At 36.9% G+C, this 17,387-nt stretch overlaps 1 protein-coding gene across 6 annotated transcripts in view; it reads left to right on the forward strand.

Annotated features, from left to right (window-relative positions):
• The window catches only part of DCLK2 (doublecortin like kinase 2), a 218,733-nt gene that overhangs the window by 18,483 nt on the left and 182,863 nt on the right, over positions 1–17,387 (forward strand). For all 6 annotated transcript variants that reach the window (XR_008913112.1, XR_008913113.1, XM_056803678.1 and 3 more), the window contains exon 2: positions 10,045–10,379. Coding sequence is in view for 4 of the 6 variants with exons in the window: in XM_056803678.1 (XP_056659656.1) it covers positions 10,045–10,379 (335 nt within the window). In the remaining 2 variants the exon portion in view is untranslated. The remainder of the gene's footprint in view (positions 1–10,044; positions 10,380–17,387) is intronic.

The raw sequence follows: 17,387 nt of genomic DNA on the forward strand, positions 1-17,387 counted from the left end.
CAGTCCTGAGGCAGGAAATCAGCTTCTTCCTTCTCAGAGTTTAGGAAACCAACTCCCCCTTCCGTTCTTTCCCAGAGTTCTTTTCTGTTCCTTCCATCTGCCACTCCTGTATGTCAAAGTCTTTCTCCTTAACATTCCAAAGCTTCTCTCTGTGTAAGGCTTCCCTTACACCATTTGTTTCTAGTTTTTTCCTCTAGGCTAACAAGATTGTCTTTTCCTCCTCTTCCCTTCTCCCCCTAGTCTTCTCCTCTATGCTGAGCACCCCAAATTTCTTCAATAAATCTTCACCTTAAATAGAGGTTCTTTGCCATCCTAATTACACTTCTATTGAAGTCTAGGTAACATTTGGGATCGCTTATGGGTTCTATTTTTTCTATCATTAATTTCACCAAGAAACATTCCTTTACCATGTCACCATATATATGTATATGCATGTGTATGTGTTCATATATATATGTGTGTATGTATTATTTATTGCCCACACTTAACTCCTGCCATGCACTCTACATTCTAACATGCTGGTTCATTTCCTTGCCTTTACATTGGCTGGCCCCTATGTCCGAAATGTTCCCCCTCTCACTTCTGCCTCTTAGAATCCCTGGCTTCCTTTAAAGATTCAGTTCATTCTCTTCTGCAGAAGGCCTTTCTTGGGTCCTACTACTGCAAGTACTTTCCCCTAATCCCTGTATTTTGTATATAGCTATTTATGTATGTGTTATTTCCCCATTAGAATGTAAGCTCCTTGAAGTCAGGAAATTTTCTTTGTATCTAAAGCACTTTAGCACAGTATCTGGTATATAATTATATGTTTGTGTGTGTGTATAGAATTTATTTATCCTGGCTAAATTTTTTTTTTATCAGTATCCTTATGTTGTTGAATTCTTCTCATGGTTCTCATCCCAAAACTCTTACCTTCCATCTTACAGTCCTGTGTATTGGTTCTAAGGTAGAAGAGCAGTAAGGGTTAGGCAGTGGGGGTTAAGTGACTTGCCCAAGGTCACATGGCTTAGGAAGTACCTGAGGCCAGATTTGAACATAGGACCTCCCTTCTCTAGGACTGACTCTCAATCCACTGAGCTACCCAGCTGCCCCCTCTTCTCATGTTTTAAGAGAAAAATATTTCAGAGATGCATTAATTTGAGTAAAGTACAGATTCTTTTGTGTGTGTGTGTTTGACCACAGTGGTCAAATGAATCTTTACTATACCACCCATATTATTTTCTACAATCTTTTGTAATGTGAGATATGATGATTGTCATCATCTCTTATTGACATAATTCCTTAAGGTTTATAAAACATTTTACATTTAATCCTCAGATCAATTCTCTCAGATGTTATCCTTATTTTAGAGTTGAGGAAACTGGGTCCCAAAGAGATTTAGTGACTTGGTGAAGTTCACTTGGAAAATGTTTGAGGAAAGATCTAAATTCAGTTCTTTCTTATTCTGTAAGTCTGGAGGTTTATCAATGATGCCAAGCTGACTATCTAGAATTATTGATTTGGGGAGAGGGGTTTAAGATACTTTAGTCATAGTCAAGGAGGAGAAAACATTTCTATTTCAAAAATGGGGTAAATAAAACTTTATAATGGTTAGTTACCTTCCTAAGTTCATATGACTACTAAATGATGGTAGGACTACTAAGAAGCCAGGTATCAACCCTCTTACTTGTGTAATATTCTTTCCATTGTCCCATATTGTTTTAAATTTTGGCTGCCATTCAGCTTGGTTGGAAGATGCAATTAACTTGTTTGCTCTAACAGAATAATAAATCAGTCTTTTGCTTTCCCACCCTATATTTTTCTTAACCAGCTGGGTGTGGAGGCTAATTTAGACATGTCTTAGATGGAGATATGTATACTCTAATCCACATGCAGGACAACTCTCACAATAATGGCACACTTGATGCAAGACTCCAAATTCATATTTCTGGCTTTTTTTAGAGAGTAGGTATAGGAGTTCTGTATTCCTTTGGGTTGTCCTCAAGAAGCAGATCTTGGGTTTCTGTTTTAGAAAATGTATGAGATAAGAATCTGAGAAGATTCTCAATAACTAAGAGAATTTCAGCATAATATCACCTGGTTCAGAAACAACAACTCCTGCCAAAGAATGAATGAAAAATCATAGATTAGGTGCCAGAAACTATATTAGCCCACTTGAATACAAATACAAAAGTGAGACAGCCCTTGCCCATTAGGAACTTACATTCTAATGAAGAAGATGGGGAGGGATGACCAAGAAGGGAGTTTTGATCTGCAGAGTTAAAGAAATGGTTAGTAGAGCCATAGGCATACCCTTCCTAGAAGCAACAGTTTTTTGATTGTTATTCTCAGAGCAAGAGGTAGAAAGCAGAAAGAAAAAATTCTTATTTTCCTTACAGTCCTCTGCTTTTCCCTGTTCTTTAAATGTACTTTCCCATTTTCCTATGTTCACTAAATAAACCAGGAAGCAAATAATTTTTGCTTTTTAAAGGGTTAGAATAGAGAGCAGCTGAGTGACTCAGTGGATTTAGAGTCAGAGCTAGAGGCTGGAGGTCATGGGTTCAAATGTGGCCTCTGGCACTTCCTAGCTGTGTGATCCTGGGCAAGTTACTTAATCCTCATTGCCTAACCCTTACCACTTTTCTGCCTTGGAAACAATATTTGGTATTAATTCTAAGACAGAAAGTAAGGGTTTGTTTGTTTTTTTAAGCAGCTGGTAAGACAATGCTCAATTTAAACCCTGAATGTTCCTGAATCATGTCAGACTTTGTTGTAAACAAGCATCTATCCCCTACTTTGAATTTGGTTAATGCCCAAATGATCCCACTTAAGGTATTTATTCCTTATTTTTGTAGGATATCATTTTATCTTGAACCTTTAGCCTAGTTAGAAGCGTCATCCCAACTTGAGGTCACTGTAGATCTTTCAATTCAATTTACAGACATTAATGACCTACTTACTGACACAAGGGGATTTAAGGATACAAAGACAAACAAAACAGTCCTGACAAGGAATTTTGCTGTATTGTGGAGGATATAATGTGCACACAGACAAGAGATTACAAAGTGTTTGAGATAATAGTCAGAGATTTAGAAGTTAAAACAGACTTTAGAAGTTTTGTAGTTTGACCTAATACTTTATAGATAAGGGAAGTTAATTTGCAAAATAAGCCAAAAAAAACCCCCAACAATATATAAAATAATGCAAAGTAGTTTTGAGAGGGAGAGAGTAGTAATAACTGGGGGACAAGGAAATGGCACCTAAGCTGTGCTTTGGGGAAAGCAATTCCAGACATGTGCAACAACAGCCTGTGCAAGACAGTCTTTGCCAAGATTCTCCTGTAGTCTTGAATTTCTTGGCTGAATAGTTTGGTTGAGCAAAAGAGGAGAAAATATTCTTTGATATTTAATATCATTTCTACTTAAGGGATTCTTTATTAACAAGTTCTCCTTCTTAGCACAAGAATAATGGATCATAAATTTAATGCTCTTCAGAAACTTTAGGGTCATCTAGTGTGACCCCACATCTAACAATTGAGGAAACTGGACCCAGAGAATTTGAGGGAATTGCCTAAGATCACACAGGGAGTAAATTACAGAGTGAAATACCCAAATTGACCTCAGGTACTCTGACTTCAATTCCAGCATTAACCATTATACCATGCTGCCTTCCAGGTTTTACTAGCTTTGCTTTTTGCAAAGAGCTAGAAAAGAAATTCTCACTGGGCAGCTTCTACAGGTTAGTATACTCAGGGGTCAGCAAACTACAGCTCATGGACTGTACAAAAAAAGGTGGTGGGCTGGATTTGGTCCCTGGGTTGTAGTCTGTTGACTCCTGATGAAGTGGAAAGACAGTTGGACATGGAGATAGAAGGCCTCAGCTTGAGCCTTGCCTCTGCCATTTATTAACTAACTGACCTTAAGCAATCAAGCATGGTATTCTTTACACCACCTTCCCTGGATGACTTTGTGAAGAAAGTGCTTCATGGAGGCACTTTGGTGGCTCAGTGGATTCAGAGCCAGGCTTAGAGAGGAGGTCCTGGGTTCAGATTTGATCTCAAACACTTCCTACCTGTGTAACCTTGGGCACCCCTGTTGTCTAGCTGTTAGCACTCTTCTGCCTTGGAACCAATATGAAGTATTCTTAAAACAGAAAGTTCGTGTTTTAAAAAACAGTGCTTTGTAAACTTCAAAGCACTCTAGAAATTTGTGATGGGGTTAAAGATGATGTTACTTTTTCAGTGGGCCCATAATTTCATTGATACTGACATTTCCTTCTCTGGGGAAGAATGTAAAGATATCTTCTCTTTTTTTGAAATTTTAGTCTTTATCATTCCTTAAATCCTTCCTAGTGAATCTGCCAATTTACTAGAAACCCTGCTAAGCTAAAAAAAAAATTGATGGATGCCATACAGCACTGGGGCTTTTGTTCATCTTCTTGCACTCTCAGTATATGACTAGCCTACTTCCCTCCTTTTCTGGTCCTAGATGACTTCAGTGCATCACTGTGAGTCAGGATAAAACTAAATTCAAGTCCTGCCTCTCTGACACTTATTGTGACTGCTCAGTTGTTTCGGTTATGTCTGACTTGATGATCCCATCTGGGTTTTATTTGCAAAAAATGCTTGAGTGGATTGTAATTTCCTTTCCCAGCTCATTTTACACACGAGGAAACTAAGACAAATACAGTTAAGTGTCTGAGGCCAAATTTGAACCCAAGGAGATGAGTTCCTGACTCCGGGGCCAGCTCTCTATCCACTGTACCACCTAGCAATCCTGCCCTACTTAAGCTATATCATTTCATTGAACTTCAGCTTCCTCATCTGTAAAATGGTGACGATACCTACAAGACTTTAAATGGAGATGTGAGGATCAAGAAAGATAATGTTTGTAAAGTGTTTTACAAATAGCAAAGTTCTACATAAATATCAGTTATGATGGAATATCAAATTTACATACCTCTTAAAACTTATAGAGATATTGTACAACCAAAATAGCAAAATCCTATATTTGTACCAGACATATAATATATTTATACCCACAGGGAGTCTCTCTATTGCCTTTTGGGTTATTTGTCACTTTGATTTTTTCAAAATTCTGTTTCATGATTCTAAGCCTTAGAGTAACACTATAAAAATATTAATTTTAAAAGGAAGAATTTTTGTGTTACCTATTTTATCGGTGAGCTACTTCTCTATATTATTGGAGGGAGTTTCTGTACTGAGAATTCTGTGTATCAATGAAATAACAGATCTGGCAAAAAAAATTACCTGGATCATGAGTTGCATTGCTGTTTTGATTTTTTTAAATAGAAAGATGTTGGTAGAATAGAAAAAGATTAGTCCTTGTCTCTCTTTTTTCCTTCAGAGAGTTTAGCTTAGGTTACCACCTGGTAGAATGAAGACTGTTGAGGTATTTGGCCCTTGGAGCAAAAGGATATTAATTTTACTCTTACAATATGAAGACTCATTTAGTGACCCTTCTTCATCAACAGTTGTGTTTTTCAGTCTTCATTTGTGAGGCTCAAGGCACCTTTAGAGAACAGTATGATAAAAAAAGACCAATTATTTATATTTTTTTCCATAAAAGGATACTTTATAGTCTAACAAGCAGAATGCTTAGTGATCTAAAGAATTGTTCATGTTTAATATTATAAGCCTTTGAAGAATTTTCATACCCGCTCAGATTGTTAAATTTGTAGTCAAATCACATTTTTAGATGTTCAGTTCATAGACTGAGAGATCCATTAGAGACTTATTCTGCCATCTAGTCCAACCTCCAAGCTCAGAAGATTTAATGAGTTGCAGTAGGTCACACAGGTAATGAAGAGCAAAGTTGGGATTTGAACGCAGGTCCTCTGACTCTTTAAATCATACCATTTGAACATAGGCCAATTACCTTTGGCTACTGACTTGAAGAAAATAAGAAAATTTTGAAGGTATTTAATAAAAGCTCTCTTTCCTTTTTATGTTTATTGGGAATTCTTGGGAATTTTTACTGCAAGGAGATGCTTATGGAGAACAGTGAAGAAGTTATTGGGTGTGGTTAGACAACTGTGGGTTTTCAGACTGGAAAAGTTCCTTTGTGGGTTTAAAAGGATTTTGTTTTTAAATTCTGAGCTGGTTGAAGGAGAATGTTAACCAGCTGTCAGGACTACAAAGTGAACTTGCATGGATATAGTTGAGAATTAGATTTTAGTTATCATTTGGTTGCAAAGTTGTCTTTTTTTGCAGACAAATTTGATGACACCAAGATTTTGTTGTATTGTACAAAATGTTTGGTGAAAGGCCAAATTGTCCAAATGAGCTCAGAAATTCTTTAGTTATTGACTAAAGCTGTGCCAAACATTGGCCAGAATTTGGTGAAACCCTAAGATATAAGTTTCTGGAGAGAAAGGCTTTGTTTCCTGTTTATCTTTTAATCCCTAAAAGTGTTAAGAACCGATTAAAGATTCATAAGCATTTTGAATTAATTATTTTAAACTCAGCTGCAATTAAGAAGGGAATGAAAACCCTAAAAAACGTATGCAATACGAGTACAGAGAATCATGGGAAGCAACACTCTTATTTCAGACTTTTTTTTTTAATTCTGATTTTTTTGAAAGCTAATTAGAGGAAATAAGTGTTGAAGGTAATGCAGAAGATTTTGAAAAGTAGGCCTTACCTCATCTATTTGGCATATTGCTTAGATCATTGGAAATCTCCTGTTCAGGGAATATATTATTTTACAAAATCCATAGTTTTCCTTTGTCTTTTCTCTTTTACCATCCTTGTCTGTTCAATTTCCACTCCTCCCCCACCCCATCCCCATTTCTGCTACAGTAAACAATAAAGGCTTATTCCAGCTGTCTTATTCTTTTCTGCTCTTTTGGTTCTAGTATTCTCCCCAGATTTTCTTTTCTTCCCTAATGTTTCATTGATTCTTGCCTTTTAAAAAGTATTTTGGACAAAAATATAGGCTTTTTAATATTATTTGTCCTCAACTAGGAATTTTTTTTTTTTACCATTTCTTATTGTTCAGGTTGCTATTTGATAAAAATTAAAGGAAGATTATAAATCATCTTAGTTCTTGCATACTTGCTCAAAGTAGTAAACTTTTTCAAATTTATAAGAATAAGAGCCATCCCCAATTGTTAAATGGGCAAAAGATATAAATAGAAAAATTTTAGATGAAGAAATCAAAGCCATATATATGAAAGCCATATGAAAACAATGCTCCAAATCACTAGAGAAATGCAAGTCAAAACAATTCTGAATTATCACCTCATACCCATCAGATTAGTTAAAAAGACAAAAGGGCAAAATGGCAAATGTTGGAGGGGATGTGGGAAAAAGGGAAACACAAATACACTGTTGGTAGAATTGGGAACTGATACAACCATTTTGGAGATCAATTTGGAATTACACCTAGAGAAATATAAATCTGTGTATATACCTCTTAGACCTGACAATACCATTATTGGCTCTGTTTTCCCCCAAGGAGATTAAGGGAAAGAGGAAAAGAACTTTTGAATTCCAAAATGTTTATAGCAGCTCTCTTTTGTGGTAGTAAAGAATTGGAAACTGAGGGGATATCCATCAACTGTGGAATGGCTAAACAAGTTGTGTTATAAGTTTATGATGGAATACTATGTAACCACAAGAAATGATGAACAAACTGATTTTAAAAAACCTGGAAAGAACAACATGAGATGAGGAACAGTGAAATGAGTAGAACCAGGAGAATATTATACACAGCCACAGAGCTAATACTGGAAGAATAAACTGAGAATGTTACCTCCAGAAAGTAAACAGAAAGAGAAAACATGAAAGACAAAATTTATATGAACACGTTGTCCTCCTTGACAATATCTTATGTAATGTGGGGTGGGTAGGGAGGGGTTGGGACAGTAATGGACAAGAACTATTATGTAGATATGAAGAAAAGTAAACATAAAGGAGGTCTATGATTTCATTTGTGTAATATCTTTTTCTTTACAGATGAAAATGCTTCTTTTGTTTGGGTTTGTAAACATTTAAAATAATAATGTAATATGTATGTATATAGTCATCTTTTTATTGGATTAAAATCCAATTACATCTCTTCTAGAGTATATTAGGTGAGCCAAAATAAGTCACAGCTGAGAAGTTCCTGCTCCAGACATACAAAAATAAAACTGCAACATGACTCTTTACTGACATTGGATAAAATTATCTGTATTTGGGCTAGAGTTCAGTCTTGGTTTCTTTGTTAAATCTTGCTGTCAGCTGTCCTCTAGTTTTCTGAATTAGACCCAGTTCAGTGACCCAGCTACAAACTGAAGTCAGATAAACACTTTTAGTTTGAAGATTTAACTACCTATTTAACAATAATTCTTCTAGTCTTGGTTTTGCTACTGAGCCCCAATATATTATTCAGCAAGCATTGATTAAGCACCTACTGTATGCCAGTCACTAGCCTAGAAGCCAGGATTACCAAGGAAAAAAACAAGAGTCCCCACTCTCAGCTTAAATTTTGTGGGTACTTACGTGTTCTTAGCAAGTTTTCTCATGACTGGGCTTCCCTTTTTTGAATGTGAAAATTATGTTTTTATGACAACTACAGGGATATTATAAGTATGAACCAGCCATTAAATTCTTATGAAAGTAAAAGCTGTTTTGTCTTCCAGATGAACACCTTTTTATTATTACTTGAACTTCTTACATATATATTAGAAGCAATGTGGCTCCATGAATAGTGAGCTGATCTTTGAAGTCAGGAAGATTTGGCATCAAATCCCACCTACATTGGTCACTGCTGTGACCCTGGACTAGTTTCTTAAATTTTTAAGTCTATAAATTTTGAGATTTTGTTGGTAGAGGGAATTTCCTTACTAGGAGTTTCTTATACCAATTATCTCAAACATCTAGACCCTTGGTATAGGGTAGAGTGCTAGGATGAAATCAGACTGAAGTTCCAATTCTACTTCAGACTAGAACAAATCATTTAACCTCATTGAGACATAAATAATTATATATTAAATTAAACTTACATTGAAATCTGTCTTGGTGAAGGTAACACCATGCCCTACCTCCTACCCTACCCCAACACAGTTACATAGATATGAGGCAACATAACCTTGTATACAGAGAATTCACCTTGGACTCCAGAAGATCTGAGTCCAGTCCTGCCTTTGTTATGTAGTGACTTTATGACCATGGACAAGTCACTTTAACCTTCCTTGCCTCTTTGCCTCCTTCCCTCCTTCCTTGCTTCCCTCCTTCCTTGCTTCCCTCCTTCCCTCCTTCCTTCCCTCCTTCCTTCCCTCCTTCCCTCCTTCCCTCCTTCCCTCCTTCCTTCCCTCCTTCCCTCCTTCCTTCCTTCCCTCCTTCCCTCCTTCCTTCCTTCCCTCCTTCCCTCCCTCCCTCCTTCCTTCCTTCCCTCCTTCCCTCCTTCCTTCCTCCTTCCCTCCCTCCCTTCCTTCCCTCCTTCCCTCCCTCCCTCCCTCCCTCCCTCCTTCCCTCCTTCCCTCCCTCCTTCCCTCCTTCCCTCCTTCCCTCCTTCCCTCCTTCCCTCCTTCCCTCCTTCCCTCCTTCCCTCCCTCCCTCCTTCCCTCCTTCCCTCCTTCCCTCCTTCCCTCCTTCCCTCCTTCCTTCCCTCCCTCCTTCCTTCCTTCCCTCCTTCCTTCCCTCCTTCCTTCCCTCCTCCCTCCCTCCCTCCCTCCCTCCCTCCCTCCCTCCCTCCCTCCCTCCTTCCTTCCTTCCTTCCTTCCTATTTATTTATTTCCAGGTATCTCTCCCCTCCTCATACCATATAAGGCATACCTTTTCTTTATCACATCTTCTGAAATAACCTGACAAGGTCACAAATGGAGTCAATAGCAAAGTCAGAACTAGAATCCAGGTTTAGTTTACTGAATTGTATTCCTGTGTTCATTCTTCTACTATATCATATTGTCTTGAGTTAAGATTTTTTTTTAAAGTTTGAATTAAGCTGGTTTTCAATAGTGTAACATTTTAAATTTGTCATAAATATTATTTCTTGTAACAAAAAGCAGTCTCTGTGGTGAGGAAAGATGTTAATAAAACTTATGCTATTTTTTTCTTAGGTGAAAGTTACGTATGTGCATCTAATGAACCATTTCGAAAAGTTGATTACACCAAGAATATTAATCCAAATTGGTCAGTGAACATCAAGGCTGGGTCAACTCGACCAGTGCCGCCATTAGCTTCTACAAAGAGTGAAGTGAAGGAAAGCAAAGATTTCATTAAACCCAAATTAGTGACTGTAATTCGGAGTGGAGTGAAGCCCCGGAAAGCTGTGAGGATCTTGCTGAATAAGAAGACAGCCCATTCATTTGAGCAAGTCTTGACAGACATAACAGAAGCCATTAAACTAGATTCCGGTGTTGTCAAGAGGCTCTGTACACTTGATGGGAAGCAGGTAAGTGCTATTAAGCCACAACAATATCTGTTTTTATAAAAGGATGTTAAACTTGAAAAGTAAGATTTTACAGCTATTTTTGTGTACATCTCAAACCAGATGGTGAGTTGTAAATTAACCCGTAGAGTCTAAAAACCTTCCCTTTTTTTATTTCTAAGAAAAATTTTCCAGCACTGGTCCATCTCTGGCTTTCCTCCAGGGAAATAGGGTATTATTGTGCTTCCTTATATACATACATGTCGCTTCACAAACTCTATCTGCACAGAACTTACTTGCATCTTTATTCTCAAGAATTTTTCTTTAATTTTCTTTAATCTCAATGTCTCAAAACTAAACATAACCCTCTGAAATGATCTCTGCAAGGAACATCTAGTAAATTGCAGGATCTTTTTTCTGAGGAAGGAGGAAGAAAATGTTAGAAACTAGAAATGTAATTTGTATATCATAAGGGAGATCTTTCACTTCTTTAACTTCTGGCTTAGAGTGGTCATTGTGGGTTTTCCTCACTCCAAGAGGCATCTCCAGAGGTGATTATCACGTATTCTGCCAGACTCATTGTTGGCAATCCATGTTATCAATAAAGAAGATGCTTCTCTACAAAATTCAGAGCAACCAAAATACTTAACAAGTATTTCTGAGAAAAGAACACAAATGTTTTTTTTTAAGTGCTTTGAAAATTGTGGTAACAATAATGACTTGCACTGGGTTAGAGTCCAGCTAAGGAAACATAGGATCAAAGGGGACATATTGCAATAATATGTGAATAGCTCTAGCCAGTGACTTCTGAGTTTCACCATAGTTGGATTATCAGTCTTCAGAAAAAAAAGATAAAAAGCATGTGATTTCAGGACAGACTTTCATTCTTTATTTTAACCAAATTGATTTCTATTAATTCATCTTGTCTTAGAAATAACTTATTTTCCAATGACCAGTTTCCTGTATTATATTTTTACATACTTCCATCCTTTTTGTTCTCCTCACCCTATTTATAACTAGTCAATAAAAATGAATGTTTGGCTCCAGTCCTACATGGAAGGTTACAATATAGAGTACTTTTTAAAGAGATTTATGGTGACAGACCTGACAAACTAATGAAGCTGTGTAACTGAATCAGTATTTTCTGGGAGGAGAGGGGGAAACATTAGTAATTTCTTACTTCTTAAAATCAGATTTAGTTAGAAGCTGGAATTTTGTGACAAGCTAACAAATTTGCAATTATGTTTCAGTCATACTGAATTACTAGTTGTTCTGTGAACTTGGTACTCCATTTCCCACTTCCGCACCTTTGCCCAGGCTGTACCAAAAATATACTTTTCTCCCTTTCGATTCTTAGAATTTATTGCCTTTGTCAAGTCACCCATTTTCTTCAGATGGCACCTACTAAGTCTAATGGAAAGGAAAACATTATTTCCCTAATTCTTTCTTTTTTCTTGCAAATTATCTGTGTTTCTTTATCTGTGTACATGTTATTTCCCAGTGGAATGTCGGTCCGCTGAGGGTAAGGGCTACTTTTGGTAGTATATAGTGAGCTAGCTTCAGTTCTCCACACTGATTTAAATCTAGCATTAATGGGTACTTCTGTCATTCCACATAAATAAGCGTATCTTTTGTAGAATTACCATAGAAGTAAACTCGAGCTAACCAATTTTAGTAATGCCCTTTGTAAGACTTTTTTTTTTCCCCAGGCACCTGGGCTGTGTGGGAATCAGCTTACTCACAAGACTGCATTAATAGCTTATTTACAATGCTGCAACCCACAGACAGTTTCCTGAGTGAAAGGGTCGGGGGAGGAACCTGTCTTGGTTCATCCCCACTTTCAAACTTACCCCAGTCTCCCTCACACACTCCCCAGCATGTTAGAGGGAGTAGCTGCAGAGCAAGGGGACAAAGAGACCAAGAGACTTACCCTTTTCCCAAGAAGCTTTTACACCTGCTCAAAAGTGATGGGTTGGAATCAGCCTCCCAGAAGAACCAAACCAGAGCTCTCCTCCTCCTCCTTGCTGTTTTCTTTCACATTCCAGTGCTCCCGCCCTCTTCCTCTCTGAACCCCCCCCCAAAAAAAGAAAAACCTCTCAAAATATCAAGCACTCTGTTGGGAAAGAAAAACAGACTTAAGAGTTTAGAAATGGAAACATCTTGCTAACAATTAAGTTGCAAGAGTTTTGAACATGAGTGTGAAGTATTTTTAAAGAATAACAGAAACCTGTCACTGTTCTGGGAAACATCAAACAATTGTTTTCGCATGTACAAAGGAAAGAAATGCTTTGAAAATATTTCAAATAAAAATTTCCTTTGGAGCCTTTACAAGTTCGACTTTTGATAGTCATGACTTTAGAGACTGGACTTCCAGAGCCCCATATGTTCTAAATAACTGCAGTTTTCTTGTTGCCAATTCGTATTTTATGTGTTGCATGAACTTGCTGTTTTAAAGGAAAAAAGAAAAATTATTAAGAGGAAGTTTTTGACACATTCATTTCTTGGTTAGTGTGTTTTATTCCATTCTTCAAGGATCCTTTTTTTGTTACCATTTATTTTTATTTTTATGTATATTTTATGTATAACATAATATATGTAACAGAAATAATATAGTACATATGATTTATTAATGTAATATGCTTTATCTAAGAGAAACATTCTTACATTAGCTATGTCTCTCTCTATATATAAATATACATATGTGTGTATATATATGTATATGTACTATATATATATTTTAAAACCTTATCTTCTGTTCCAAGGCAGAAGACCAGTAAGGGCTAGGCAATGAGGATGAAGTGACTTGCTCAGGGTCACACAGTTAGGAAGTATCTGAGGTCAGTTTTGAACCCAGGACTTCCTGTCTCTAGGCCTGGCTTTCAATTTAGTGAATTCCTAGCTGCCCCCATCATCATATATTTTTGTTGTTACTATGAACAATGTTCTCCTGGTTCTGCTCATTTCACTTTGCATTATTTCATATGTCTTTCCAGCTTTTTGTTTTTGTTTTTTGTAATCATCTTGTTTGTTATTTCTTATGGCCTAATAGTATTCCACTATAATTATATGCTACAACTTGTTCAGCTGTTTCTCAACTGATGGATATCCCTTCAGTTTTCAGTTTTTTGCTACCACAAAAAGAATTGCTATAAATATTTCATTTATTTATTTATTTAAAAAATAAAAAACCCTACCTTCCCTCTTAGAATCAATAATGTGTATTGGTTTTAAGGCAGAAGAGTGGTAAGGGCTAGGCAATAGGGATGAAGTGACTTGCCAGGGTCACACAGCTAGGAAGTGTCTGAGGCCAGATTTGAACCCAGGACCTCCCATCTCTGGGCCTGACTCTCAATCCACTGAGCCACCCACCTGCCCCCAAATATTTTAGAACATATAGTTTCTTTTCCTATTTTCTTGATAACTTTAGGAAATAAGTCCAATAGTGGCATTAATGGATCAAAAAAGTATACACAGTTTTATAACTCAAAGATCCTTCTTAAGAATAACTATCATTTGGCCTCAGATACTTCTAGCTGTATGATCCTGGGCAAATTACTTACCCCTAATTGCCTAGTTCTTACCACTCTTCTTCCTTGGAACCAATACTTAGTTTCCATTCTAAGAGAGAAGGCAAGGAGTTTTAAAAAAAAAAGAATTAACTTGTTAGGGGATGTCTTTTGTTTAAACTTCATTCTTATTTGCTGGATATGCCCTCATCCCTGAGCACTTCTTTATAAACTATCTATTTTTAAAAGGGTGATAAACTCCTTGAGTTACTTTTAACCATCCTTCTTAAAACAATGTTAACTTTTTCCTGTGGATGGAGAAAAGTTTCTGAATTATCTCAATCAATTTAAATGAGTATTTTTTTCTCCTATAAGGGGAAAATGTAGAAATGATGACTAGAAATCTCCCTCATGGTATCATTTTATCTTATCTTTGGCACTGGAAAAGTCTATAGAGATCATCTAGGCTAACCTTCACCAGCCGATCTCCATCTTCTCACTCCCCCATCTCAGCCTTATAAGAATTAAGCACTAGGATTTGGAACTATGCCCAAAGGGCTCTAAAAGGCTGTCTACCCTTTGATCCAGCCATAGCACTGGTGGGTTTGTACCCCAAAGAGATAATAAGGAAAAAGACTTGTACAAAAATGTTCATAGCTGCACTCTTTGTGGTGCCAAAAAATTGGAAAATGAGGGGATGCCCTTCAATTGGGGAATGGCTGAACAAATTGTGGTATATGTTGGTGATGGAAAACTATTGTGCTAAAAGGAATAATAAAGTGGAGGAATTCCATGTGAACTGGAGCAACCTCCAGGAAGTGATGCAGAGTGAGAGGAGCAGAACCAGGAAAACAATGTACACAGAGACTAATACATTGTGGTATAATCGAACGTAATGGACTTCTCCATTAGTGGCAATGCAGTGATCCTGAACAACCTAGAGGAATCTAAGAGAAAGAACACTCTCCACATTCAGAGGAAAAACTGTGGGAGCAGAAAAACAACTGCTTGATTACATGGGTCGAGGGGATATGGTTGGGGACGTAGACTCCAAATGAACATCCTAGTGTAAACATCAACAACATAAAAATAAATTCTGATCAAGGACACATGTAATACCCACTGGAATTGTGTGTTGACTATGGGAAGGAGTGGGATGAGGGGAGGGAAAGAATATGATTTTTGTAACCAAGGAATAATGTTCTATATTGACTAAATAAAATTTTCAACAACAAAAAAGAATTAAGCACTAGGCAGCAGAGACCCATCAATACTAAGTGGCTTGCTTAGAGTTACATAGGTGGTAAGTCTCAGTCTAGATTTGAACCTATATCTTCTGGTTCAATATCTAATTCATCTTTTTTCTGTACTATGATATATTAGTACTCTTCCTAGTTAATCCCTCTTTTGACTGCTGGTCTTACTTCAGACTTGTCAAGTTGAACTCCATTATGGATTTTATGATTCCTGGTCTGCTCATTTCAAATAATATCTGACTTTAGGATTCCACCCATTTTAAGTTTACTGGGTTTTTCTTGATATCTTAGGTGAGATGATTTTAAAATCTAGACACTAGCTCCTTCTCAGGTTACATGATAAGAGTTTCCTGACAGACTGGGAATGTTCATGTTGCCATCATCATGTTGTTCAGTCATTTTTTAGTCGTGTCCAAAATGGTAAACTGCTTCAGTATGTTTGCCAAGAAAATCTCAAATGGGGTCACAAAGTTGATCTCCAGAATGGTTGGATCAGTTCACAATTTTGCCAACAATTAACTAGCGTTTCAGTTTTCCCCACATCCTCTCCAGCATTTATCATCATTATTATCATTTTCCTTTTTCTGTCATATTAGCCAATCTCATAGGGGTGAGGATGGTACCTCAGCAACTCCAAATATTCTATACATTTTGCATCTGAAAAGAAAGAACTGCCAAGAGCCTAGACTCATGAGGCTCTTCTAGCCCATCTAATGAAAGCATTTTCTTTTTCCCACCCCAATTACAAAGAGCAAGCTCTCTCACATCTTTAAGTGTCTTTCTATTCAGTGAACCAAAACTATGCAGGAAATACTTGTGCATGCTCAAAGAAATAGTCCCTCTTATCCAGTTCATCCATATCACATGAGCATATAATGGAATAATACTTTTTCATGACCAGACATTCCATAAAATAAATTTATAAGAGGTAGGATGGCTTGGTGGCCTCAGAATCAAGATTATTGGGGATTGAGGCCTCCTGCTTATCTAGACGTATTGTATAACCATTAGCAAGTCACTCAAAGGCCAGCAGGCCACTCTTTAAGATGAACAATTATTGAGAAGCTACTGGTCAATATTGCTAGGGGTAGTTTCTCATGCAGAAACTCATGAACTTTCTCTTTTAAAAAATTTCTATTTAACTAGAGTTTTTCTAATCTAAATTATATATTTAGAGATTTTAGTTTTTATGGGAGAAAAATTCCATTACTTACATGATTATAGGACTTATGTCTCCTCCACACTCTTTATAGATAAGATAATTGAGATTCAGAAACTTTAATGTGAAGAATATCTTCTCCCTCTCCTAAGAGTCACAGGACCAAGTGCTGCCCTGCTGTGAACAATAAAAATATTCATCAGAATTGAAAAACAATTTATTAGTTTTTATTCTGTGCTGTGGGGTAAAGATAGGGAGGAGAAGGAAGGACCATACACTTCTCTGATCTAAGATGTTGTCATGAACATGAACTGTATCTTCAGATTCTTTCTGTTTTGCCAAAAGTGAGCTCCTTTATCCTCAGTGCCCTAAAAAAAAGTAAGAAAGAACAACTTTGACTGTCCTTTTGTATTGGTACAATTAAAATTGAACTTTTCACGAGTTACATGATACAGTGAGCATGAACAGGAACAAAAATGAAGTTTTGCTTATCCATTTCATTGTTTCTGTTTCTTCTAATTCTTCTAATGAATATACATTTTTGTAATATGTACAAAGACAAGAGCACAAATTAAAATCTTTAATAGTCATTTCTCTATTTGTCAAACTGATTTCATGGTCATATAAAATAATTTATTGCTCATTAGTCAATACATCATGTATCACCATCCTGATACTTGCTGTACTTGTATAGGGGGTTCCCAATGAGAAACTGTTTCCATTAATCAGATAGAAACCCATTCATGGTTTATTGATTAAATCCTGGGGAGGTACATGCAGGTTAAGTGATTTGCTCAGGGCCACCCTGTCAGAGATAGGGCTTGATCCCAAACCTTTCCCACTTTGTCTAGCCTTCATTTTGCTGTTTCTGCTTGACATGTTACTTCAATAATGAAATCATGCTCTGTAGATGAACACAGAAGTGCCCTTTCTACTACTGATGTTGGCCATGAAAAAGATTTGTTTCAACTTTAAAATTAAACAGAACCATAACTAACAAGTATAGGTATTTGCCCTGGGAACCAGAAAACACGCCCACTTGGTGCAAAGAGTAAGAAAAACAGTCAATCAAGAGTTGGAAGAGAGACCTCAAGACATTGGACCATTTTAA

The sequence above is a fragment of the Monodelphis domestica genome, chromosome 6 (genome assembly GCF_027887165.1).
Source record: "Monodelphis domestica isolate mMonDom1 chromosome 6, mMonDom1.pri, whole genome shotgun sequence".
Lineage (NCBI taxonomy): Eukaryota > Metazoa > Chordata > Mammalia > Didelphimorphia > Didelphidae > Monodelphis > Monodelphis domestica.